The 27,984-nt window shown below is 35.1% G+C and overlaps 1 protein-coding gene across 1 annotated transcript; it reads right to left on the bottom strand.

The window, feature by feature from the left end:
- Nucleotides 1-76: 76 nt before the first annotated feature.
- Nucleotides 77-27,984, bottom strand: LOC149534359 (uncharacterized). Its single transcript, XM_089806016.1, has 4 exons — nt 27,742-27,984; nt 735-882; nt 498-590; nt 77-411 (listed from the first exon to the last, which is right to left on the bottom strand). Exons 1-4 carry the CDS (start codon nt 27,982-27,984, stop codon nt 77-79), a joined length of 819 nt encoding a protein of 272 aa, XP_089662142.1.

Below are 27,984 nucleotides of genomic sequence, written 5' to 3' on the forward strand. Positions count from 1 at the left end.
CGCTATACTTTATTGATTATTCTCAAAGGCTGTAAAAGGAAGGTGCGCATTGCACAGAGAAGACTGCCATGGGATATCACGGAACACATTTGACAGAGGAGACACTCAACGGATATTTATATGTTTGTGCATAAACAAACGACACAGAGCTTCCGGCCTTTATCGGACGCCCATTGTTTACAAGGCAGTCGTTGTACCTCAAACGCCTGAACAATTTTGGGTCTAATTCTACCGCAGAACTGAATGATCCACATGCGAGATGTATTTGTGCAATAGAGCAGCCTCTGCTGCACACATTCACTACTTCCACACTAAATAATGGCAGTCCGTTTGGCATGGGAGATTCCGGGCTTTGGTTCACTTCTATATTTTCTTTTGCGCAAGCTTGCCCCATTTTCTCCCCGAATTGGCCTGCAAGTTTACTTACACCCATCAAATTCTAAACTATGAAAATGTTAATAAGGTATTCCAAGGATTCGATCACTTACCCACATGACCCACTAACCTAGGGTTTTTGTAGTTTGAATTCACACTGTCTTTTGTCAAATTGGACGCCACCTCGGAGCGTGAATCTTCCATTGCCGACACGCCTGTATATATTGCAAATTCATCATGTTCTCCGGCGAGCTACCTCCATTGTTACTACCGTATTTCAAAACTATTGGAAGAAAGAAAAAATATTCTTTCTATTACATAATGCTTTCCTAGCGAATGTTTATACTTCAAATGGATACCTGAGACAGCAGTGAAGCATACGAAGAAGACGAAGAAGGCAGAGGCACCAATCATGTAATACATCGCCATTGTTGCTGCAAACGCCTTACAAGTACATATCACCTCCCGTTCCACGGGTATATATACTAGTCGATTATTTACGATAACCTATGACAACTCAACAGCTCATAACATATGCCCCCCGACTCTCCCATAGCTAAACACCTCTTAAATATATAACCTAAATTTCTATTAATTAAATTATACCAATCAGTGTAGTGTATGTAATACTCTCGAGGGACACTGATATGTATGTCCCCCGCCCCGTATTAGCTATGGAAGGAGTCCTAGGAAAGCAGAATTTTGGAGCATAAATTATCATTTCATAGAAAAGTACACCGTGATAAGTTAAAGGTTAGAGGTTGACGTGGAATTATGTTTAAAGGTTTATATTTGAAAGAGGATAGTAATATATGCAAGATAAGCATATAGGGAAACAAATGAAAATCCAAGAAAATAAATATATGTAAAAAAAAAATTATAGAAAAATGTGCATTATATTATAAAGAAGATAAGGATAAATTTAATGGTATCATCATAAGATTACGTATTAAATGTTTCTTATAGTCTAGGTAATTTATTGGAGAGAAATAGTTTTAATGATTTAAATGAAAAATTATCATAATATGTAGAGAATGTAGGCATCATAAGGATAATAAGATGTAATTTTAGGATCATTCCATCACAATAAAGTATCTATAAAATAAGATATATGCATGATATGATAGACTTAAGACATGACAATAAATCAAATATAAAAATATCAAGTTAAATATATTCTTAAAATGTAAAATAAATGTCATTAGAAAAAATCATTGTCAATCATCATATTATCATGTACTATACTAATATATAATTAACATATTGAATGTAGCATGTACAACGATAAGGTGATTTTGAGTTTTATCAACTTTGAACCTATCTTTTTAATCTACAACTTCATTCCACTATTTCTATATTTTACTACCATAGGTGGAGCCAAGTTGCACATTGAACCAAATACAATTAATGACAACTTAAAAAATAGTCTAAAGGTAATGTTTCTCTGAGAGGAAGGGGTATTCCTTCCCTTATGAAGTGTATTACTGGAGGCCATGATGAAATTGTTTCAAAACAATTCATTTCTTCAAGGAATGAGCAATGGGTTACGGTGCAAGTTATTAGCTTTGAGATAAATGAGGAGGTTATTGCAAAGTTGACTGGTCTTTCCATTGAAGGGTGGAAATGGAAAAAAAAAATGAGTAAAAAATATTAAGTTATGATGCTATCAACCAATTCTTCAGGTCCCCTAATGAAGAACATGTGAAGAAACAACATGGCTACAATGACAAGGACCTTCTAAGCATATGGCTGCAAATTTTCCTCATTATCATGGAGTACTTCCTTGTGGAAGGTAAGTTCGTTTTCTTCTACTTTTATCATCTCCCCTTCCTCAATTGTCTATAAAATAAACAACTCATTTCCATTATGCTCTTTTTGTTAGACTCTATGGATAGTAATATTGAGGTCATTTGCAAGGGTAACGAAAATACCATTCAATATCAAGTCCTTATGTTCAGGTTGTACAATTTCTATCATGCCTTTTGTCTCTACTCATGATGTTGAACCCTCTCAGCTTGGAACAATTCCTAGAAAAAGATCAAACTAGTGTCTTCCTCTTCTCTTGGATTTAGTGAGAAAATGAGTACTAGACACGTAAGGTCACCCAAAAAAAGAAAAAAAAAAGAGGTTTATGCAATTGAGTCTAATGATCTAATTTAGACTTGTGGTGCTCACAATTCCAATAGAATTGCTAGGGGATAATGCAAGCAAACCCTAAAAAATGACTACATAAATTTTGATAATTCTATTGTTAAAGAAACTCATGAGTAATGAATCCTTCACCCACTCCTCTATCAAGACCGATGATTATCACCCCCCAAGAGATCCCCCTTTTGGCCCCTTAAAATACCCAACCCCCAATCCCATTACCTCACATTTTTCTTTCCAAGAGATTCTAAAGGTTGTCACCACCTCCCCTAAGGTGGGACAGATGTTGGGAAAAATAAAAAAAGCATCTAGCAATGCTTGAGACTGAAGTTAAGGAGCTAAAGAAAGAGGTGGGTAGATTTAACATGTACATCAAGGACTAAAAGAAATTTTCCATCAAGGTCATGCATGTGTGCTTTGTCACCCTCTACATGATGCATTAGAGGATGACCAACACTAAAGACAAGATTGATGATGACTACAAGGAAAATTTTGAGTTTTGTGAGGAAGAATGGACTACTACACTAATATCTAAGTGGTTGGAGAAAATGTTAAACCTTAATTATTATGTATTTTGGTAATATTTCTTCTTTTGTTTGTTATAGCCTAGGTGGCTTTAGAAACTATTTAGAGATGAATTTTACTATCCATCATGTGTGGTGAAGTAACTGTGTTAATTTCCATTTTAAATACTTTCATGTTGCTAGAAATAATTTTCTTAATTTTTCAATTTAAAGGCTTACATGTTGCTAGTTTAAATACTTTGCACTATGGTTCACAATATGTTTTTTTTACAGAGGTGAGAATTGGTTTGCTACCATATATTGTATTATACTAGCAACATTTAATATATAGTTAATATTTTATTAATGACCTAGTTCTATCTATTCCATGAGTCAACACCCTCTTAGTACTTTTATTATAGTAAAAACATATTATAATAATATCATATAAATACCTACATTGACTTATCAAACATCAATTTTATTATGATGATGTGGCTTTGTATGATAATGTAACTTCTTAGTGACTTAACTTATTTTTTTTCACAATAACAAATGTCAATCATAAGGTTTGACATAAAAAATTAATAGAAAAATAAGACTTTATTGATTGATATGTTTTAAAAAATGTATTTTCTACACAACTTGAATTTAAAGCCTTAACTATTAAACTTCCAAAATAACCTACAATAGAAAAGTAACTTCCCAATTTCCAACACTTATTTTATTAAACTATATCATCTATTCTTATTCTAACCTATAAAAGTGTAATACAACAACATTCTCTCTCTTACTAAAATGATGGGAATAAGAGTTAAATATTGCAAGGGTTTTAAACCCAACCAATCTTGATACTTGAGTTCTTTATACAAAACCCAAAACCTTTTACATAATATGAGATATTTTACCTCCCATGTATAGTGCGGGATATTTTTTTTAAAATTACATATTTCCTTTGAGAGTCTCTAATTCCTCATTCAATTTTTTACATGAGACATGTTCATTTTAAAATTGTACATCTAGAATTGAAGTATGTCTAGCATCCCCTCAAATGTTGTGGAAACAATCTCTTTTCTTCTACAAAATTCTATATTGACATGGTTGCACATGAGATATCTTTCCTCTTAAAGTCCATATCTCCTCTAACTTTATCTAAAACCTCCTAAAATTATTTTAAAAAATGAATAAAATATTTCCCCTGTTGCTCCTTAAAGGTATTATCATGGTGTTATTCCCTCTCTTTTCTTTAGAGACACATGTCAAGCGCCCTCTTTTCTCCTAGAATAAATTTCCAAGCATAGACTATTTTAAGGAAAAAAATTAGTTTAATCTCATCTAATGAATTATCCCTAAAAAAGAATTTAGATTTGAATGATAGAGAACCTCTCACATCCATTTCCTCTAGCATCATATAATCTCTTACATATTTTGGTTCTAAATGTTGAAACCATCATACAAAGGATTATTTAAGTGTAATAAGGATGCTTTGAGAATACATTCATGCTTAGCATATTCTCAAAGAGGAAAATTTTCATTTTAACAAAATGCATACCCATATTCCTTTGAAAATGAAATATATCATTGTTTTCAATATAGACTTGAATCTTTCAAAGATAATCTCTTCTTTTATGCATACTCATCATGTCAAATGTGTAAGAAAATTTAAGAAAATAGTGAACATAAAATTTAAGCATTAATAATATTTGAAAATTTTTAATATTGTTTGATGATTCTTGTATCACATCTTTGACCATTCAAGAAACAACCTTTTCTAAAACTTTTGCTGTCATATGCTAAAAAAAATTGGTTAGCCAACAATGTTAAAAGAACTACATATTCATTTATTTCAGAAATATAATCACCTATTACAATTGAAAAATCATGTTTTGACAAATAAAAAATTAAATAATTCATAAATTTGACTGAAGCTCTCATTTCCTTGTCAATTTTAATACCCTATTTAGTAGAATTTTTTGAGGAACAAGAAAACTAAAATAATAAAATTATATGTCATGCTCAACATATAATTATTGGTAATTTCATATATGTTTGTATACTGACCACATTGTATGCTTCATTTTACTTCATATGATAGTACCAAATATTCAATCCACAAACCATCTACAACCTATGCACTAGGTCTAAGATCACATAAAATTGATTTCAAAAAAGATCTATTTTTATCTACAATTATCACCTCAAGTCTAAAGGTTCTAACTTTAGCTATGTTAAATGTGTTACAATATATAGTCCACCAATATAACAGAGATTGTGGGCATGAATTAGTTATATAATTAATATCACAATTATCAACCTTATTAAACTTTAATCATATGACAAATATAATGAGAAACCATAACAAGATACTCTTGCACAATAACACCATATATGTTAACTAGGGAAACCCTTCATCAGAGGGACAACCCCAGTGGGGATGGTACCCACAAGATGATGTATTGATATAAATATTCCTTGTTATAGGGTGGAACCCTTTAGGAGCCAATAACAATATTTAGAACATATCAGTCCATGTTAGGAGACTTTGAATCCCTGTTAGGAGATTCCAACCCTATTAGGATTGTGCCAATCCTATTAGGAGTTGTGGAAAATAGTGGGACCCACTGCCCAAACAACTTCATATGTAAGATCAATGAACCCACTATCCAAATAATCTATGTATTGTTCCTTACAAAATAATAGAAATTAATAGTATTGATCCTTCCTCTTTTTATCTTGTTAACCAGATTTCTGCTCCTTCTAATCTTATAATCAGATCACAAATCTCACATCCAATAATCCCTTCAATCGCTTACACACATTTAGTAGACACTCTAATCCTTTTCACACTTCCCATAAAATTCTATCTTACAATCATGTTAGAAACAAGGAAAACAACTTTCCTTTATACTGTATCTTCAAAATAATTCCTTGAGTTAGCCTTGAGGCCTTTTTTGAGATTAGAGACCATTTCCTTCATCAAATTGTTGAAAACTAGAGCTAGACACTTACACTCTAGGAAATGACACTTGGAATGATGAAAACGCCACTTGAATAAAGGCAACTTAGGTATTGTAGCAATTAAGTTACAATAATAGTTAAATTTATAGATCACATTATATTACTAGTAGAATTTTGACAAATAAATGACTATATGACTAAAACCTTTAGTCACAAGACTAAATATTATAGTCAAATGACTAAAAGTAATCAAATTCTAGTAATGGTTTATAATTTATAAGTATACGTGACTAAATAAATGACTGATTTGGTCATTAGATAAAATTACAAGGTTATAAAAAGATAAGTGACTAAATAAATGATCAAATAAATGACTAAGTTATTGATCACTCATAATAGTCAGTGATACAAATGACTAAATGAATGATTGATAAGTTTCTTTTAACCATATTAATACATTCTTTAATTTTTTTATAACTTTTATTGGTCATCGATGGAGTTTTTGTCCTATCAATACATCATTATCAATTAACTTCCTCAAATGTCCTTGCAACTAATATTAAACTTGGAATGAACCTAAAATCACCCTAGTTTGCACTCAATGCTAATTATCAAGTGGAGACTATTCAAGATTTATCAAACAGTAAATTTTTTCCCCTATTCGTAGTATGAAATTGAAGAAGTGTGTGGCTAATCATATGGAGCCTCTAGCTCCATGCCTAGACTAGATACTAAGCCTCATAGAAAGGATAACTGCATCATTCCCATTGATGTCATAATAAATGAAATCCATCACCCAATTTATTACCATGAAAATGTGGCCCTCTAAACAAACAAAATAATTAGTGATAATTAAACTTTCCAACACTAAGCCCATTATGAAAAGACACTCTCTATCATACATAAAGTTGTACACCATCATTTAAAAGACTCTTTCAGAATGAGAGATTTGATCACCACCAAAAGATATTCCTCATTCTATCAGACATGAGCATTGATGACTTCATGTCTATATCCTACTAGGTTGTTCACCACCAGGTTTGCTTCTCTATAGACATGTTCTATCCTTGCATCATCAAGACTGCACAGAATATTCTAGGTGTCTCTAATGATTGACATGGAATTCTAACTCATCTTGATATTACCCATGGTAGCTTTAATGACTATCATGAAATCCCCCTCCATAATTAAATTGTGAATTTACATGTTGCTTGCTAACTCCACTCTAAACAAGAGCCCAAGTGCTTTTGCCTCATTTCTCAAAATGTTACCACATTTTTTGGAGTATCCCTTGTTGCCACTACCTTGAGCATCCTAGATTATCCATTGCATTGTAGCACCCTCAACACACTTGGACTCATCACAGTTCAATTTCAACCAATTTGGGGGGCGGGTGTGTTGCCATTTAATTTTCAACCTCTCCTTGACCTTAAAATTATTAATTCTTTCAATAATCTGGTTGATGTTCCAAATACTCACCAAATCCTTCTCAATTTGTGTGTGTGTGGGTGGGGGGGAGGGAGGTAAGGAGGAGGTTTCCATTTCAAGTTTAGGGATCCCTCACTTCTCCCATATATTTATCTATAACCACCCTAAGGGGGACACGTGCATTTCTAAAGATACAATTATTCTTCTCTTTCCACATGTTCTGATAGACAAGGGGGGGAATGGCCCTCTAAATCATTTTAATTAGGGGGTGGTTAAAGGGCTTTTCCATCTGAGAATAAGTTAAGAGACAAAATTATGAAAGACCCATGAAATTAGAAGGTGGTTGAGAATAGACTACCAAACCTAAATAGAACAAGGACAATGAATAAGAAGGGGAGGGATATAATCTTCATCTATTAGGAGTCTATAAACATATTAAGTACATATGAGTCCCTGTTAGGAGATTCCAACCCTATTACAAATTGTAGAAGCTAGGAGGACCCACTGTCCAAACTGCTTCTAGGGAAAGATCACTGAACTTCAATGTCCAACTGATCTCCCAACTATTCCTTGCTGAATAATTGTTCATACTATGATTTATCCTCTTTCCTATGTCTTGTTAACTAGACCAATCACTGTCAGACCTTGTAGACTAGGTCATGAACCTCAAATCTAAATATTAAACCTCAGATCTTAGATTAAAACCTAGACAACAAAGTTCTCTCTAGCTTTTCTTTGTTCTTGTTATCTTAGCATATCAACTTGTTTCTCTTCTATTCCACTCTTTGTGCTTCTTGTAATTGTTTATACATCCATACATAACAATGAAAAATTTCCTTCCTTTATACCATGTCTATAAAATAATTCCCTAAGTTGGCTATTTTACCTTCTCAATTAATTATAATAGAACCTTATTGAGAACACGTAACACTTTGCAATAACAATAATCTATCGCATTGTAACTTGAATAACCTTTCGTAGATGTAATATTATGATGAGCACGAGCTTAGCCATGTAATCTCCAATATGTCTTCTACATGCCTCTAACCTTGCTTCTCAAAACAACAACTCTACTAAGAGACATAACAAGTTTACTAGAACGTGCTTTTGTAAACTTTATCTCAGAATAGTCTTCACCAAAACTTGCAGATTTAATATCTTATGCTTCCAAGATTAGCTATATATACTAGAAAAATAGTAGCATCTCCCTTGAACCTCTCTTAGTAAAAATTCTCAATGATCTATCGATACCAACTTGATCTTTTATGTTGTTCTTTTGTTAGATACCATAGAAAACTGCTATTTTGACATCAATGACAAATAGAGTCATGAATGTAACATATCATAATGATAATGATCTATTCATGTTTCTACAATACCACCCCATAGAAGTATCATCATAACTCATGCTTCCAACAATATCCTACTTTGGCATTGATGGCAGCATAGATGGAAAACATCTAGTTCTAAGAATACCAACAATTAAAGACTATTATCCTTTCTTTTCAAATCCTCTTCACCAATCATTCTCCCCCATCGATATTCCTCAATGTACTATATATCAAACTTTTTTTCTTGTTCTAATCTCTCGGTTCCATTGACATCAATGTTAAAAGTTTCAGCAACCATCTATCTCTACAACAACTATCTTTGACTTGGTCAAGTTTCTAAAGACACTATTTAAAACAACATTCATCAAGAGTCTTAGATGACTATGTCTATCACAGATACTCCCCCATACAGGAAGCATCAATATTTAGTCTAGATAATAGTGCTTTGTATCAAAAAATTGATGCATTCTTTCATCATCTAATCTTATGTAGGTAGGGAAATAACCCCTAGCATCCCTTATAAATACTCAAAAGCCTCTTGGGAAGAGGCTTGTTGAAAATATCTACAATCTTCTATTTGGTGCTTACATACTCCAATCTGATTTCCTTTTCTACAACTTTCTCTCAACATGTGATATTTGATAGAAATGTGCTTAGTCTTAGAATGGAACATTGGATTCTTTGACCTATTCAAAGTGCTTGTGTTATCACAATGTATGATGATAGGTTCATTAAATTCTATCCTTATATCCTTCAACATCTACTTCATCCAAACAACTTGATTACAATTGTTTACTGCTGCAACATATTCTACCTATGCTATACTCTATGAGATACAATCTTGCTTCTTGCTTAACCAAGAAACCAATCTTCCTCCAAGAAAGAAGGCTCCACCACTGGTGATCTTTCTATTATCTATACTCCTTGTCCAATCAAAATTAGTATAAGTATATAAAGTGAAATCATTATATCTATCATACCACAATCCAAACTTTGGTGTTCCCCTCATATATCTAAATAGACTTTTAATAGGTACATAATTTTCTTCTCTAGGGTTAGCTTGAAATCTTGCAACAATTCCAACTACATTTTCTATATCTAGCCTTGTGTGAGTTAGATATTGCAATCCTCCAATCATAGATCTGTACTTCTTTTGCTCAACAATAGGTGTCTCATCATTTGTAGATAACTTGTGTCCAATTATCATAGGTGTTGTAGTTGGTTTACATGTTTCCGAACCAAAAATTTTCAATTGATCTTTCAAATTCTTAGTTTGAGAAATAAATATTCCTTCTTTATCTTGCACAATCTGTAATCTTAGGAAGTATTTCATCTCTCCTATCATACTCATTTCAAATTCCTTCATTTCTTCTGCAAACTTGACACTTTCACCATCATCTCTACCAAATATTATATCATCAACAAATATTATCAAACTCATTAATCCATTATCTATTTCTTTCTAGTATAGATTACTTTCTACCATACTTTTCCTAAATCCAAGTTTTGTCAAATTCTTGTCCAACCTTGCATACCAAGCTCTGGGTGCTTATTTTAATCCATGCAATGCTTTATTTAATCTACATACCATGCCCTTGTCATTTGTTAAAATAAAACCTCTATGCTATTCTATGTATACCTCTTCTTGACATTCTCCATTTAAAAATGATGACTTGACATCCATCTGATACACTTCAAATTTCTTATGTGTTGCATAGGCTATAATAACCTTATTACTTCAATTCTTGCTACCGGAGCATAGGTTTCGCCATAGTTTATTCCTTCTTGTTGTGAGTAACCTTTACATACCAATCTTGCTTTGTTCCTTATAACTTCATCTTGTTCCTAAACACACATTTTGTTCCTATCGCATTCTTCTTTGCTAGTCTAGGGACTAATTTGCATGTCTCATTCTTCACTATTTGATCCAATTCTTCTTTCATAACTTGCTTCTAATAGTCATCTTTACATGCCTCATATGCATTCTTTGGTTCTGCTTGAGATATTAGACATAGTTTTTCATTGATTCCTCTTCTTATCATCACACCTTTGTCTTTGCTGCCAATGATCTACTCTGGTGGATGATTATTTGTCATATTCTTACTAGATGTAGGAATTGTTATCTCAACTTTTGGCTCTGTTCTAGGTTCCTGCCTTAGCTCATTTTCATTCTAAAAATCATTTTTAGTCTCAAAGAGTACTTCATCACTTTGTCTATCAATTCTAGAGTTATCCTCTTCTTCATCATCATCAATAATAGTTTCCAAAGCTATGTCTTCACCTACTTTATTTTCCTTAACCAATTCAAGCTCATTATCTTTAACATCATTGTCATTAAAGAATCTTTCCATGCTAGTTTTAAATTCTTCATCTTCATCACAAAGAAAAAGAATTATAGTTTTTCTTACTCTCTTAGGAGATGTAGATGAAAAATGACCAAACTCTTTACATGTCCAACAAGAAAAAAATTCCATACCTTCTTTCTCTCTTTTCATAACCATCTCAACACCTTCTTTGATCTCCATGTCTTTTTCAAATCTAGACCTGTCTTTACTTTTGCCTCTATCCTAAAGCTTAATGCTCAATTTTGTACATAATTTTGATCTCCTACCAAGAAGCTCCATCTTCTGGGTGTCAAAATTTCCTCCATTAGACTCAAGTTGATCTTTTCTAAAATAACTTGCCACTAATCTCCCAAACTTGTTAATCTTATGCTCCAAGTGCTTGATGCTCTGATACCAATTGTTATAAATAATAATCCACTGAGATAAGTTAGAGCATAGAGGGGGTGTGTATTAGTTATCTAATTAAAATATTTATCAACCTTAATTAATCTTAACCATTCAATCAAAGTAAACAACGACCACAACAAGATGCACATACATAATTACACTAGATTTTTCAACTAGGAAAACCCTTGCTCAAAGGAAAAACCCTAGTGGGAATGATGACCACAAAGATATATATATATATTCCTTGTTAGAGGATGGACCCTATTAGGAGTCTATAAATACATTTATTACATATGAGTCTCTATTAGGAGATTTTGAATCCCTGTTGGGAGATTCCAACCCTATTAGGAGTTGTGCCAACTTTGCTAGGAGTCGTAGAAGGAAAAAGGACACACTACCCAAATAGATTTTGGGGCAAGACCACTAAACTTCACTATCCAACTGATCTCTCAATTATTCCTTGCAGTAATTGTTCTTACTATACTTTATCTTCTTTCCTTTGTGCCATCAGCTGGACCAATCACTGTCAAATCTTGTATACTAGGTCATGAACCTTAGATCCAAATATCAAACCTTAGATCTTAGAACAAAACCTTGGCAATGAAGTTCTCTCCAACTTTGATTTGTTCTTCTTATCCTCACATATCAACTTGTTTCTCTTATGTTCTACTCTTTGTGCTTCTAAAAATCATTCATGCATCCATACATAACAAAGGAAAATGTCCTTCCTTTATACCAAATCCTTAAAACAATTCCCTAAGTCATCTATTACACCTTCTCAATTAATTATTATAGGACCGTATTAAGAACACGTTACACTTAGTGATAACATTAATTTGTCACCTTGTAACTTGAATAACTTTCCATACACATGTAATATTATGATGAGAAAGCTATCATCTCCAATATGTCTTCTGCATTTCTTTACCCTTGTGCCTCAAAATAACAACTCTACTAAGAGATATAACAAGTTTACCAGAATATGCTTCTGTAAACTCTATCTCATAACAATCTTCACCAGAACTTGGATAACTTTTTCCAGACATAATATCTTATGCTTCTAAGGCTACCTACATATTCTAGACATTTTTTAGTATCTCCCTTTAATCTCAATTAGTGAAAATGCTAAACAATTTGTTTGTACCAACTTGATCTTTACCATTGTTCTTGTGTTAGATACCACAAAAAATTGCTATGTTGACATCAATGACAAACACAGTCATGAATGTAACATATCATCATGATAATAATCTAATCATGTTTCTACAATACTCCCCCATAGAAGTGTCATCAACATTCATGCTTCCAACACATATTTCCTTCAAGAGAGCATTTAATTCCTTAGATAAAAAATTATCAATCCTGATGAAGTTACCAAAGTTAAAGGCCTTCCACTCACTATGATGTATGTAATGTTTCACCATTTCACCCATCTCAATCTCGCCCATCTTTTTTATCATAATTTTTTTTGTTTCAACTAAGGGAACTTCCCCAATCCATCTATTCTTTGAGAATCAAGTCTGGTTTCCATCACCAATACTCCATCTTATGCCCCTTATTAATTGTTTCCTTATTCTAAAAATGGTGTTCCATATCCATGACCCCACCAATAGCCCACCAATAAAGAGAGTATGGGTAAAGGGACAAGAGTTGAGGTACTTAGCACTCATAATACGATAACATAGTGCATAGTTTTGGACTAACATCCAACCAATCTTCATCATGAGGGCTTGATTAAGATCTTTAATTCTTCTAAGATGAAGACCTCCTTGGGACTTTGGTTTACACACCTTATCCCAACTAACTAGCCTTAGTTATTTCTTTTCCTCTGATCCCATCCATATGGAATTTCGCTATATTTTCAATAGTATCTTTGATTGATTCAAATATGTTATATTAGGTGCTCACCTATATTTAAGTAATAGTCAAGCTCACTAATCGAAATTTGAAAATAATAATTCTTCAAGCCTATCTATAGAGTTCCTACCCAAAGAAGTACCACCAAGAAATTTTATTACTCTTAGGTTTATCATTGAAATATTCTTGGTTAGTTACTAGATAAATATTAAATAAGATAACCAAAAATAAAATAATTAAGAAATGGCTCAAAAGCGTAAATCAACTAAGCTTATAAATAACAACATTGAACCTCATCCTTTACAATGAAGACTAAACTCAATTATAATGTAATTTTTTCAACATGCTAATTCATTACAACACTTGCATATTGTATCCAAGCATGATTTACTAAATTTTTCTCAAATATTGTGATTTTATGAAAAATAGGAAGTAGAGAAAAACTTGTTTTACAAATGGGTACATCGATGGTTATTACAAACAAGTACATTTCAAACTTGTCAATCGAACATTCAAATTATAGTGTTAATAAATAGTTATATACCATGTGCATAATACCAACATTCATTGTATACAACATGTTCTAAAATGCTACAAGAAGCACATTACTTTCTAGCTGTCTTCTTTTTCCATCAAGCCTCATAGAAAAATGCATGATGCGATGCCAAAATAAATGCATTGATATGGCAATTCTATTTATAGCTAAAAAATTGTATATGTTTCTTTGATCACATATAAGATGATATAACTAACACACACGTGCGCATGCCTGTGCACACACACACACATGTATACATGTATACATACACATATATACATATGTATATGTGTAGATGTATACATATGTATATATGTATATGTACATATATTTATATTTATACATATATACATATACATATTTACATATATACATATATATGTATATATGTACACATGTACACACACACACACACACACACACACACACACACACAATCTAGATATAAAATGAAAATTTTCATTTGAAAGTGTTAAATGACTCTAATTTACTTTATCCTCAAATTTGTAATTGTTAAATGACAATTTTCATCTGAAAGTGAAAGTTTAAAAAAAATCATAGTCAAGTGTGCATTTAGAAAAAAAAGTGTGACTCGCTATTGTAGTTTCACCCTTCACGAACACTATTTGGTATTGGAGGCCTAGTGAGAGACCTAGTTCAAATTAGCCCTCCTACTTGACTTTTCTAAGCCCAACTTCTAATATTCTTAAAGGAATAAGGTCTCAAATAAATTACACTTTTTGATGTTACTTTCGAATCACTATTAAATACTACAAAATGCAATCTCATTATTTTCTACAAGTTGAAGGATTTTGTATAGCCAAAACTAGGGCTAATTAGCAACTATGTCTAATTCTAAAAGAATATTGTCACTAGAGAAGTTCCTAAAAAAAATGTCTGATTGAATGGTCTCTTTATGGCCTTGTAGTCACCAAGTCCACCCTTTGGTCACACATAATGCACATCTATATTCCTCCATAACACCCTTTTCTATCATTCCTAATTTGTTACGTGGTCATGTGAAGTATAGGGCATCAAACAAGACTTGAGGGATAAATTTGACCAATTTGAATATTTTTCATATATAAATACATGTGAAATCCTAAAATTATTCAACATTCAATACTTTCCTAATGTAAAATGTTAGGTTTCTATGTATTTGTTTTCAAAACCATAGGACACTGAGGATTTAAGAGTTGTTCCTATTGTTTTATACTAACTTTCTTTAGCTTTCATTGATTTTGATCAAACTAAAGGAAATTAAAAAAAGATACAATATCCAACTAAAATATTGACATGGTTAGCATTCACCAATAAGATTCAATCCCTAAAAAACTATAAAAATAATGAAAAATAGTGTTTTTAAAAATTGTACTGATTAATCTCAATGCAATATTTATCCAATCTCTAGGATACATCAAGATTACACTCGAAAGGGTTTATAACACCTTCCTAGACTAACATCAACTATATATAATTGAATATCAAATTAGTTAGATATTTTATTGAAAATTAACTTAATGTTGTCAAAGTAGTAAAGTAGCTTATTGACAACATTTACAACTATTTTCACTTTTTAACTTCAACCCATCAAACCAACCCATAAACCTTCCAAATTAGACAAATGTGTTTAGAGTCTATAGGAAAGATATGATTAATACCATGTTCCATATATTTTGGTAACTATTGAACACACTTCTACCAAATAGGTCCTAATAGGTTGGAAACATAAAGCTTATACTCTAGCCTAGATGCAATGCAGAAAATAGAGAAATGGTCATCATAAGAACTCATTACAATTTTGACAATGTTAGACTAATCTAAAAGACCATCCTTTTGGTTTAGGTGTGTCCCTACACCAATCTTCCAAGGAATGAAAATTATGTCTAGCGTATGTTACAATTAAGGCATGCCCTTTTCATACTGGGATGAGATAAATGTATGGAAAAACTATTGATCAAAACAATAAAATTTTCTCTCATAGAATATTTATTTGAAGCAATATGAATAGTTAAATGTCTTCAAAATAGGGTTGATCTTGTTATGAAATAATAGTAGATTGTTGAATAACCATTCCAAGCAAGGTATGTTGACTACGTATTATGTTGTGATAGAGACTTTTGAATCAATATTGTGAAGCTAAAGTATTGTAAGGAACTTAGTTGTTTCCTCTTGAGAATATTTTTTAGTGTAGTAACAAAACAATGTTAGCTAATGTCACATTGTCTAGTTTTGAAATATTGTTTGGATGAAGAAATTGAAAATATATTTACAATTAGACCTTATCCATGTTATCTCAATAAAAAATTTAGCTTCATTTAAATTGTGTGCTTAAATGTAATTACCAAGTACTATTTCTTTATTCTTGTGTTTTGAACCATATTGTCTAAATATTTTTTTGAAAATAATATATTTTATCAAATTATACATATATATTTTATCTTATGATACACCTTTTTATAGATTGGATTGTAGTGGTTAATCTTTTTGGAACAACAAACTAATAAGAAAATTAAGTTTGGAAAAATAAATCAATTTTAAGCCATTTGATAATGGGTATATGAAAAGCATGGATCATTACATAAGTATTTAATTAATAAATAATGTTGATGTGGGGCATTAAATTACTGGTTAATTTACCAAGAATAGCTCATTGATTCAGCGACAACGTCGACCACACGCTTCAATGAAATTGAATGAACGAACAAGATGGCTAAAATTGTATTAATTATTGTTAGTTGGACAACTATTATTTTTGACCCGAAGATAGCAGTAGTATTTATGGGTAGCTTGGATAGCTGTTTGTCCTTATCTATGAATAGCAGTTGTATTTATGGGTGGTTTGGATAGCTGTTTGTCCACTTGCCAAGAATTAGTAAATGGTTATTATTTACTAATTTTTGAGATTCCCTTTTGGACACCTTGCAACCAATTCTATTATTGGTTGTCGAGTTGTCTTAATCTCAGCTGTTGGTTTGATTTAATCTCGATCGTTGGTTGACCAAGAGGAGTAGTATAAAAAGGGGTCACTGGGTCATTTGGAAAAGAAGTTTTGGAGAAGTAGTTTGCAGTGTTAGCAAATAGTCTTGCAGTGTTAGCAAGGGTGCAGTGTTAGCACAGGGATAGCAGTGAGGAATATCGGCGAGAGAAATTAAGAGGTTGTTGAAGTTCTGCCAATGAGAGGCAAAGAATTTTTGTATCTCTTGATTTGCTGAAGTTTAATATAATTCCTCATCTGTAGAACTAGTTTTCCCTTAGGGGTTTTTCCAGGGACAATTTGTCCAAAAATATTGTGTTCATTATGTTGTTCATTTCTTTCTATATTATATAAGTGAACTTGTAGTTGTGTTATTTTTCAATATTAGCTGGAAATTTGTTTTCATCAGTTTAATAATCATTTACGATAGGAGATTAATAATCAGTGACTGCAATAGTTAGATTTTTCACATGGTATCAGAGCATTGTTAAGGGTAGAAGAGTTTTTCCCTAGGAAAGAAATTTTGATCTCTTTAGATTTATTATTGCTTTAAACCCTTGAGATGGCTTCAACTGGTTTGAGAGATCAGGATAGATTGGATGGTGCCTCAAATTTTGGTGTTTGGAAGGCCAGAATTTCTTTATTGTTGGAAGAGAATGGTATCAAGAATTATGCTACCAGTGGTGTACCTGTACCAACAGATGCAACATAGCTTGCAGCATATAGGAAGGACGATGCCAAAGTGAGGAGGATTATCCTTGATGGTGTCAAGGATCATATTGTTCCACATATCTCAGAGCTAGATACAGTGAAGAAGATGTGGGACACCATTCTAAATCTGTACCAGAATGCTACCACCAACAAGAAGTTGATTCTCAGAGAGAAGCTAAAGAATACCTAGATGAATCAGGGAGAAGACGTCACAAGTTACCTCACCAGGCTCTAACTTGTCAAGGATGAGCTAGTAGCTATTAGAGATAGCCCTAGTGATGATGAGCTAGTGAGAATAGCCCTAAATGGGTTTACTAAACAATGGAGTGTCTTTGTTCAAGTTTTTAGTGGACGAGATAATTTATCAAGTTGGGATCAACTATGGACTAATTTCACTCAGGAGGAGTTTAGACTAAGTCTTGTCAATGGGGCCAACAAGAGTCAAAAAAATGAGGTAGAACAAGAGAACGTTGCCCTAACGGGTAAAGGGAAAGAAAAGAAGGGATCTAGCAAAGGATCAAATTCACAAAGTGAAAAGAAAAAGAAGGACCTTTCCAAGGTCAAGTGCTTTGGATGTCACGAGTTTTGCCACTATGTTAGTGATTGCCTAGAGAGGAAGAAGGGTAAGAAGCAGGTGGCAGCTTCAGCAAGTGCAGAAGAACTCTCCAGTAGAATGGAAGATGAGTTTGCACTCATAGCTTGTATGGTTAGCTCAACCTCACAGTGTGTTTGGTATATAGATTGTGGGGCATCATTTCATATGACAGGAGTTAGAGAGTACTTCTCCAGTTACAAGGAGGAGGACACCAACATCCAAATTTCTATGGGAAACTTGTCCAAACTCAACCCTGTTGGGAAAGGGACTATTTAGTTTCAGAGGGAGAATGGAAAGATAATTCCACTTCATGATGTGTTATATGTGCCAAGATTAGGTATGAATTTGATTTTTGTATCTATTCTTCAGGATAGGGGGTATAATGTACTCTTTAGAGGGACACATGTGTTGATTAAGCACAAGGATTGGAAATCACCCATAACTATTGGAGTTAGGAGTGGTCGACTTTATAGATTGTAGTTTGATGCTCCTAAGGCACTTATGAGAAATAGTAATCTTAGAGATCTTGGAGAGCTATGGGATAGGAGGATGGGCCATATTCATCATGGAGCACTTATATTGCTTCGTGAGACTGTGACAGGTGTTCCAGAGGTGAGCACAGAGCATGACGATGTATGTAAGGGATGTGTGTTGGGGAAGTTTGCAAAAGAATCTTTTCCAAGGAGTGATACCAGATCTAAGGTTGTTCTTGATCTAGTACATTCAGATGTTTGTGGACCAATTTCGATGAAATCTTTCAAAGGATATGAGTACTATGTTACTTTTATTGATGATTTCTCTAGAAAGACATGGATATACTTCTTGAAGACTAAGGATGAGGTTTTCAGTCGATTCCAAGAGTTCAAGGCTCTTGTGGAGAACTCAACAGGAAAGAAGATAAAGGTTCCTCAGTCAAACAATGGAGGTGAGTATAAAGGAAATGTCTTCTAGGAGTTCTGCACCAGAGAATGAACTATTCCTTACAATCCACAGCAGAATGGAGTTTTTGAGATGAAGAACTGTTCTATATCGAAGGTAGCAAGAGCTATGCTACATGACTAGGACATGCCCCGTTACTTATGGGTAGAGGCGTGTAATACAATAGTCTACATTCAGAATAGAGTTCCACACAAGGTGCTAGGGAAGATGACACTAGAAGAGGCTTTCACAGGGAAGAAGCCAGATGTTAGTCACTTCAGGATATTCGAGAGTTTGGCATATTGTCATATTCTTGGAGATACATGTACAAAGTTAGATCAGACTGCAGAGAGGGGGTACTTTGTTGGGTACAGTGAGACCTCAGAGGCATATAGGATTTTCATTCCAGGGACAAAGAATTATTGTCAGACGGGATGTCAAGTTCATGGAGGACAAGGCATTCAGGAGATCCAGAGATTTTCCAACAGATGATTAGAGTGAGTAGCCAAAAGAAGCTCCAAGACCAAGTCAAGGGCATCAAAGCTCAATTACAGTTACCAGTATGAGTGTAGACTCAGTTAGTGAAGATTCACAGAGTATGGAGAAACGGGTGCAACAGGAAATGCATCTAGAAGACTTACAGGTTGAAATTTCATCCTCTATAGTTGGCAGTAGGAACCATGTGGTTCCAGATACACAAAGGGATACTCAGGAGTTTGTGGGAGCTCCTAGGAAGAGTATTAGACAATGAAGACAACCAACCAAGTTCAATGACTATGTGGCATTAAGTAGTCAGTTGGTAGATAGTGAGCCTTCTAGCTATCAATAAGCTACTGAACATCAGGTATGGCGAGATGCTATGGTTGAGGAATATTCTTCAATGATGCAGAATGATGTGTGGGAGGTAGTACCTAGACCAACAGATAGGATTGTAGTTGGATCACGCTGGATCTATAAGATAAAGCACGGTGTAGATGGTAGCATCAAGAAATACAAGGCTAGGTTCATGGCAAAGGGGTTCTCTCAGAAGGAGGGAATAGACTATGAGGAGACATTTGTTCTAGTTGCAAGGTATACTTCTATACGAGCTGTAATCTCACTTGCAGCATAGATGGGATGGCAAATCCATCAAATGGATGTCAAGACAACATTCCTCAATGGTGAGTTGAAGGAGGAGGTATACATAGAACAACCAGAAGGCTTTGTAGCGCACAACAAAGAGACCCACGTGTGCAGATTGAAGAAAACATTATACGGACTCAAGCAGGCTCCTAGAGCATGGTATGAGCACATTGATACATACTTGCAGAAAATGGGCTTTGTGAAGAGTGAAGCAGATGCTAACCTCTACTACTTGATGGTTAGGGGTGAGATTCTCATTCTTGTTCTTTATGTGGATGATCTATTTCTTACAGGTTCACTAGGGCTTATAGTGGATTGGATGAGGAACCTTGTAGAAGAGTTCGAGATGAAGGATTTATGACTTATGCACTACTTTCTAGGCATGGAAGTGTGGCAGACAGATGGGGAGATTTTCCTTGGTCAAGGGAAATATTGCATTGAAATCTTGAAGAAATTTTGGATGGACAATTGCAAAGCCATGTCTACACCCATGATCACGAATTGGAGGAAGGTAGATACATCTAAGGAGAAAGATGTAGATCCCACTTTATATAGACAGTTGATTGGTTTGCTTATGTATTTGGTCAACACTAGACCAGATATAGCATTTGCAGTTAAATCTCTTAGTCAGTTCATGGTTGAACCAAAGAGAATGCATTGGATAGCGGCTAAGCATGTGCTACATTACTTGCATGGTACAATCGAGTATGGGATCAGATATGTTCGAGGTGAAGGTATCAGGTTGATAGGCTATATTGATGCAGATTGGGCAGGAAGTACAACAGACAAAAGGAGCACTTAAGGGTGTTGTTTCAACTTGGGATCAGGAGTTGTATCTTGGTTTAGCAGGAAGCAGAAGTCTGTGGCTCTAAGTTTACCAGAAGCAGAATACATAGTAGCTAGCATGGTGACATGTGAAGCTATATGGCTTCAAAAGTTGTTAGTAGCCTTGTTTGGTCAGAAGGTTGAGACTATTGTGATACATTGTGACAATCAGAGTTGCATCAAGTTGTCTAAGAATCCAGTGTTTCATGATAGGTCTAAACATATAGATATCAGATATCACTTCATCAGAGATTATGTACAAAGGGGAGTTGTTCGACTATAATACATACCTACAGATGAGCAAGTAGCAGACATTCTGACGAAGGCTTTGGGAAAGGCCAAATTTATCTTCTTCAGAGATAAGATGGGTGTCATGCAGAATAGCTTCCTTGCTAAGAGGAAGTGTTAATTATTGTTAGTTGGACTATTGTTATTTCTGACCCGAAAATAGCAGTAGTATTTATGGGTAGCTTGGACAGTTGTTCATCCTTATCTATGAATAGCATTTGTATTTATGGGTGGTTTGGACAGCTGTTTGTCCACTTGCCAAGAATTAGTAAATGGTTATTATTTACTAATTTTAGAGATTCCCTTTTGGACACATTGCAACCAATTCTATTATTGGCTATCGAGTTGTCTTAATCTTAGCCGTTGGTTTGATTTAATCTTGGTCATTGGTTTACCAACAGGAGTAGTATAAAAAGGGGTCATTGGGTCATTTGGAGAAGAAGTTTTGGAGAAGCAGTTTGTAGTGTTAGCCAATAGTCTTGCAGTGTTAGCAAGGGCGCAGTGTTAGCGTAGGGATAGCAGTAAGGAATATCAGCGAGAGAAATTAGGAGGTTGTCGAAGTTCTGCCAGTGAGAGGCAAGGAATTTTTGTATCTCTTGATTTGCTAAAGTTTAATAAAATTCCTCATCTGTAGAACTGGTTTTCCTTTAGGGGTTTTTCTAGGGACAATTTGTCTGAAAATATTGTGTTCATTGTGTTGTTCATTTCTTTCTGTATTATATAAGTGAAGTTGCAATTGTGTTATTTTTCAACATTAGCTGGAAATTTGTTTTCAATAGTTTAATAATCGTTTACGATAGGAGATTAATAATCAGTGACTGCAATAGTTAGATTTTTCACAAATTGTCCAATGGCTGGATCTATTTCAATTGTCTTGCACTGTTCTAACGCGACTGGAACTGTTGATTTCACATAAGTACACTGCTTAGAAAGCCCTAATGCTTTGAATTCATGCGAATATAAAGTTTACAATTAGAAAACACTAATTCTTTGAAATCATGCAAATAGAAACCGAATATGAGATGCTCTAGCAAGGAATACTCTTTGTTAATATGGCATCCCATCTCCATGTTTATGAAAATTAGAGAACCCTATTAACATGTTCAAATCGATCCTCTTGACTTTACATGATAATTTTTTTTTAACAAGAACACTTTTAACTACACAAGAAAAACAAACAAATAAAAGTTTGGGAGGAAAAGAAAATTGCTTCCCTAAGGTACCATTACATTAGAAACATACTGTATAGCTGTTCCAAAGAGAAACCATGAGAAAAGTGGATGGAACCAATAATTATCTATACGCATTGTCAAGAGTGAAATAAATCTATTGGCTATACTTTATTGATTATTCTCAAAGGCTGTAAAAAAGCAGGTACACATTGCATAGAGAAGACTTCCATGGGATATCATGGAACACATTTGATAGAGGAAACACTCAATGGGTACTTATATGTTTGTGCATAAACAAAGGACACAAAACCTCCCACCTTTATTGGATCAATCTCAAATGCTTGAACAATTTTGGGTCAATCTCTATCGCAGAGGTGAAGGATCCGCAGGCCAGATGTATTTGTGCAATGGAGCGACCTCTGTGTTGGAAATTAAATGTCAACACCTATAGGTTGTCCTCAAGCCCCATGCCCATCTACCCTGTTAGGTCACCGAAGGCATCCATGAACGATAGGCATTCATGTTTGGTAGGTGAGAGTTTGAAATTTGAACGTTGAGAGGGAAAGGAAGAATGTGACAAAAGGAATGTATTATTCATTCATTGTTAGAGATCAAGTAAATCAGAGAGAAGTTACAAAGTTGACCAGATAAGGAAGAAGGAAAGGTGTTTGTGCCTACAGTTGCATGTGTTTCTTCTATTCACTTTGTAAGTTTGTCATTGTTAGATTTGTCCTATTGAAGCAGTGATTGCTCCAAGAACCATTGTATGCAACCATTAGAGTTGCAGGTTTTAAAGTTTATTGAAGTTTGAAGTATTATCAATTTAGGGTTATTTTAGGTTTTTCTAGTTCAAGCCGAATGCTCCCAGATTTTGTAATATTTTAGTGAAAGATTGAATAGAAAGAAAGCAAGCATACTTGAATCTATTGATCTTCCCTTGTATGTTGCAATTGAGAAATTTGTTTGAAAGCTTAAAGCTTTGAATCTCTAGTTTTAATGGTGAATTCATTCACGTTGAAATTTTCTAAGTTATAAACTTTAGTTTGAGCCGAGCTCACTCAGCATCTATTGTTGCTGAGCCTTTCCTTTGTGAGCCGAGCATACTCGAAATTTGCTGTCAAGCTCCTCTTTGTGTCGAGTTCACTTGGCACCTGTTGCTTGTCACTCGACACCTTCAAGTGCTGAGCAAGTGCTGAGTAATTCTAGCACTCGACACCTTCCTATGCTGAGAACTTTTCTTCAAGTGCTGAGCAACCTGCCACTCGGCACCATCAAGTGCCAAGTAAAACTGGCACTCGACACCTTCATGTGCCGAGCAACTTTTAAGTGCCGTGTAAAATTTTTTAAGTTTAGGGTTAAGTTGTGAGTTTAAATTTTAATTTTAATTTCTCACACTTTGCTGCACACATTCACTACTTCCACTATGTATGATGGCAATCCATTTGGCATTGGAGATTTAGGGCTTTGATTCACTTCTATGTCTTCTTTCAAGCAATCTTGCCCCATTTGCTTCGTGAATTGGCCTGCAAATTTAGTAATGCCCATCAAATTCCAAACTATGAAAATGTCTATAATGTACTCCAAGGATTTGATCACTTACCCACATGACCCACTAGCCTAGGCTTTTTGTAGCCTGAATTCACACTGTCTTTTGTCAGATTGGACGCCATCACAAACTGTGAATCTTCCATTACAGACACACCTCCTAATGTTCCAAATGCGTTATTTTCTTCGACGAGCTACCTCCATTGTTACTATTGTATTTCTGATGTAGGAGCATCTTGCATGGGAAAATTATTGAAAAAAAAAAATTGTAGGAGAGAGAGTGACAAAAATTAGAGGAGAAATAATAAAAAAAATAAAAAAGGGGAAAAAGGAGAAAAGAAAGAAAATGAGGATTTCTATTTTCGAGGTGCATAGGTGGCATAATAGAAAAAAATTATGAATATTGTAGAAGGTTATGGAAGTTGTAGAAGGTTGTGGAGGAATTCTAGAAGGTTGTGGATGAGTCGTGCATGGGGTGGTAAGTGCCTATTTAAGCAAGGAATATGAGCATTTCTAAATCAAGCTCAAGGAGAAGCTCAAGGAGTAGCTTGAGAAGTGGAAGCTTAAGGAGGAGTAGCTTGAGAAGGAGAAGCTTGAGAAGTAGAAGATTTGGAAGGAAAAGCTTGAATGTGTGACAGTTGGAAGGTGTGAAAGGAAGGAGAAAGTGAAGAGTGAGTTTTCCTAAGTCTATGGACAGAGCACCAAATGTGAGGTAGTCTACAATAGGATTGTGATGGAGTTGTGAGTGTGTAGACAGAGCACCGAATGTGAGGCAGTTTACAACAGGAATGTGATGGACTTGTGAGTGTAGACAGAGTGCCGAATGTGAGGTAGTTTACACTTGGATCTTGGATTAAGTTTGTGAGAAGACCTAGTGACTGCGGTTTAGAAACAAGGAGGTTGCTTGGTGGCTTGCGAGCACAAATTGAGATCTCAGAGGTTTCTACCAGAGTGTGGATATGGACTAGCTTAGGTTTTGGATTGGATCTTGAGAGATCTTGCAAAAATGTTAACTATTGTAATCATTATTGGATTTTCAAGTATAATAAAATTTTCTTCATATTGTTGCATTCTTGGTTGTGAGTTGGTAACGGTGGTGTGGCCCTTTGTCAGTGGTATTAGATTGTACTTCATTAGTAGTATCAGAGCAGTACTTCTTCATCAGTGGTATCAAAGATGTACCTTCATCAAGTGGTATCAGAGTAGGAGATCCTGAGTGTACAAGCAGATCGTCGAAGTGTGAGGTAGTTTGTACTAGGACCTTGGTTGGGTGAAGTTTATCAGAGAAGGAGTTCCTGAGTGTACAAGTAGATCGTCGAAGTGTGAGGTAGTTTGTTCCAAGACCTTGGTTGGGTGAAGTTTATTAGAGTGGGAGTTCTTGGGCGTGTAAACAGATCACTGAAGCTGAGGTAGTTTGCACTAGGACCTTGGGAGGACATGCAGATTGATGTGGAGATGAAAGTTTGAACTTGTTGAGGTATGATTGTGGAGAGTTAGTGGATTGCAGATCTGTTGTCCTAGACTTGTGATGTGGTTCCTGATTGTTCGTGTGAGGTGGCAGGTTGTGATCTGACTTGCAAACAATTCAAGGTTATCACAAGGAGCATGGGAAGGATTTGTTCTAGAGGGTTTACGAAGATCTTGGAAGATGGCTCCAAGAGGATTCGACCCTAAGATGATTCTGAAAATCCATGATATAGTGGAGAGGAATTTCTGTAAGATGATTTCTTGGTTGGATGATAGATTGGCTGATCAAGTTAAGGAGTTTCGTGAGAGAAGATGGAATCACAAGGTTGAGGTGGAAGAGGTTGGTTTTGCTGATCAGTTTGTGGAGTCTGATGCAGAACCTACAGAGCAACTAAAGGCTGTTGCTAAAGATATGCCTAATGTTGTTGATGTTGGGACAGAGGTTGGCTTTCATGATCAATTGGTTGAGTCTGACATGGAGATTGACGAACACTTGGTCGTGGATGATCTAGTTGTTGGAGGTGAGTTATGTATTATAGAGCATCTTGTTCTGAGCAATGAGGTTGCTGGTGTTGAGAGTTTGGCATGTGTTGATGGAGATCTACATGTGGCTGCTGATGTGGAGTTTATTATTGGTAGTATAGTTTCACTAGTTGTTGATGTGAATGGGAGTTTGCTAATGCAACATTATGTTCAGTTTGTTCTTTGGAGTGAGCATGTTGATTGGATATTTGAGATTTGGGTGTTTGATAAAGTAGTGCAGATGTGGAAGATTTACATGGTGGTTTTCTTATCCCTATTGAGGTGGAAACCTTTGGTGAAGATGAAGATGGTGGTAGATCTTTCTTTTGGTGTTAAAGTGTGGAACACACTTTTTTATCTACCAGGGGAGTCTGATGTAGGAGCATCTTGCATGGGAAAATTATTTTTTAAAAAAAAAATTTGTAGGAGAGAGAGTAATGAAAATTAGAAGAGAAATAATAAAAAAATAAAAAAGGGGAAACAGGAGAAAAGAAAGAAAATGAGGATTTCTATTTTCGAGGTGCATAGGTGGCATAATAGAAAAAAATTATAAATATTGTAGAAGGTTATGGAAGTCATAGAAGGTTGTGGAGGAATTCTAGAAGGTTGTGAATAAGTCATGCATGGGGTGGTAAGTGCCTATTTAAGGAAGGCATATGAGCATTTCTAAATCAAGCTCAAGGAGAAGCTCAAAGAGTAGCTTGAGAAGTGGAAGCTTGAGGAGGAGTAGCTTGAGAAGGAAAAGCTTGAGAAGTAGAAGCTTTGGAAGGAAAAGCTTGAATGTGTGAAAGTTGGAAGGTGTGAAAGGAAGGAGACAGAGAAGAGTGAGTTCTTCTGAGTCTGTGGACAGAGTGCAAAATGTGAGGTAGTCTATAGCAGGATTGTGATGGAGTTGTGAGTGGGTAGACAGAGCGCCGAATGTGAGGCAGTTTACAGCAATATTGTGATGGACTTGTGAGTGTAGACAGAGCGCTGAATGTGAGGCAGTTTATGTTAGAGTAAATAATTAATATTTAATTATTTATTCTATTGCTTAAGTTTACTTAGGTCATGCATTTATTTAATATTTTATATTTAATGCATGTAGTGGTTAGTTGTTGACAACTCGGGAGTTTTCTCCTTTTTTAGCATATTCCACTTTTTGTGGATGTGTGCTGAGTTGTCAATCTTATCTTCTACCTCCTTCCAGCTTGTTCTACAAGCTTCCATGAGCTCTTTATATTCGAGCTCTCTCTCATTGTAACACATCGATCATCATATAATTTCTTATTGTAAATACATTTTCTTATTGTGTTTGCATTCATGGTGTCTCTCATGTCCGTTTAGGGTTTTTGCCCATGCTCCATGCTCTTCCCTTCTATGGCTTCTCTTTGACAGGTTCGCATGCAGGTGATCTTGGCGTCTTCAGAGTTGGCTTTCCTCAACTCCAACATGGTATCAGAGCCTTCCTGCTGCTGCTTCATTGAAGAAATTTTGAAACCGTGATTTAAAGTCACAAACCCTAGTTTGTTTGTGCATTTTTTCTTCAAATCAGGGGGTCAGCATATTTTCGGAGCACTTTGTGCCCGAACGGACATCACCATTGGATCCGGAAGGCCGTTTGCAGTCAGGATTCATATAAAACTTGTCGTTTTTGGAGACAGGGCATTTTTGGCAATTTTTTGAGGAGTCTGCCGTACGAATCGTACGGACGCAGGGCGTAAAATATTTTTTTTTAAAAAGGGTTTACGGGCGCACCGCCGCCGCGCCACCTGCGCGCCGCCCGCAGCGGTCGCAGCAGGCAGCACCGCCTGCGAACCACCGCGGCCCGGCCGCCTCCCAGCCGCCACCCTCCGCCGGCGGCACCTCTCCAGTTCTCAGCCCGCGCTCCGCCGCGGCCCGATCTCCTCCCGGTTCCGTCGCCCCTGCGGCCACCTCCGCCAGTTTTCCGCCCGCCGCTCCGACAGCTTCGCCTGACAACTCTGCGCCACAT

The sequence above is a fragment of the Cupressus sempervirens genome, chromosome 10 (genome assembly GCF_028749045.1).
Source record: "Cupressus sempervirens isolate cs-2001-9-10 chromosome 10, ASM2874904v1, whole genome shotgun sequence".
In the NCBI taxonomy this organism is placed as follows: domain Eukaryota; kingdom Viridiplantae; phylum Streptophyta; class Pinopsida; order Cupressales; family Cupressaceae; genus Cupressus; species Cupressus sempervirens.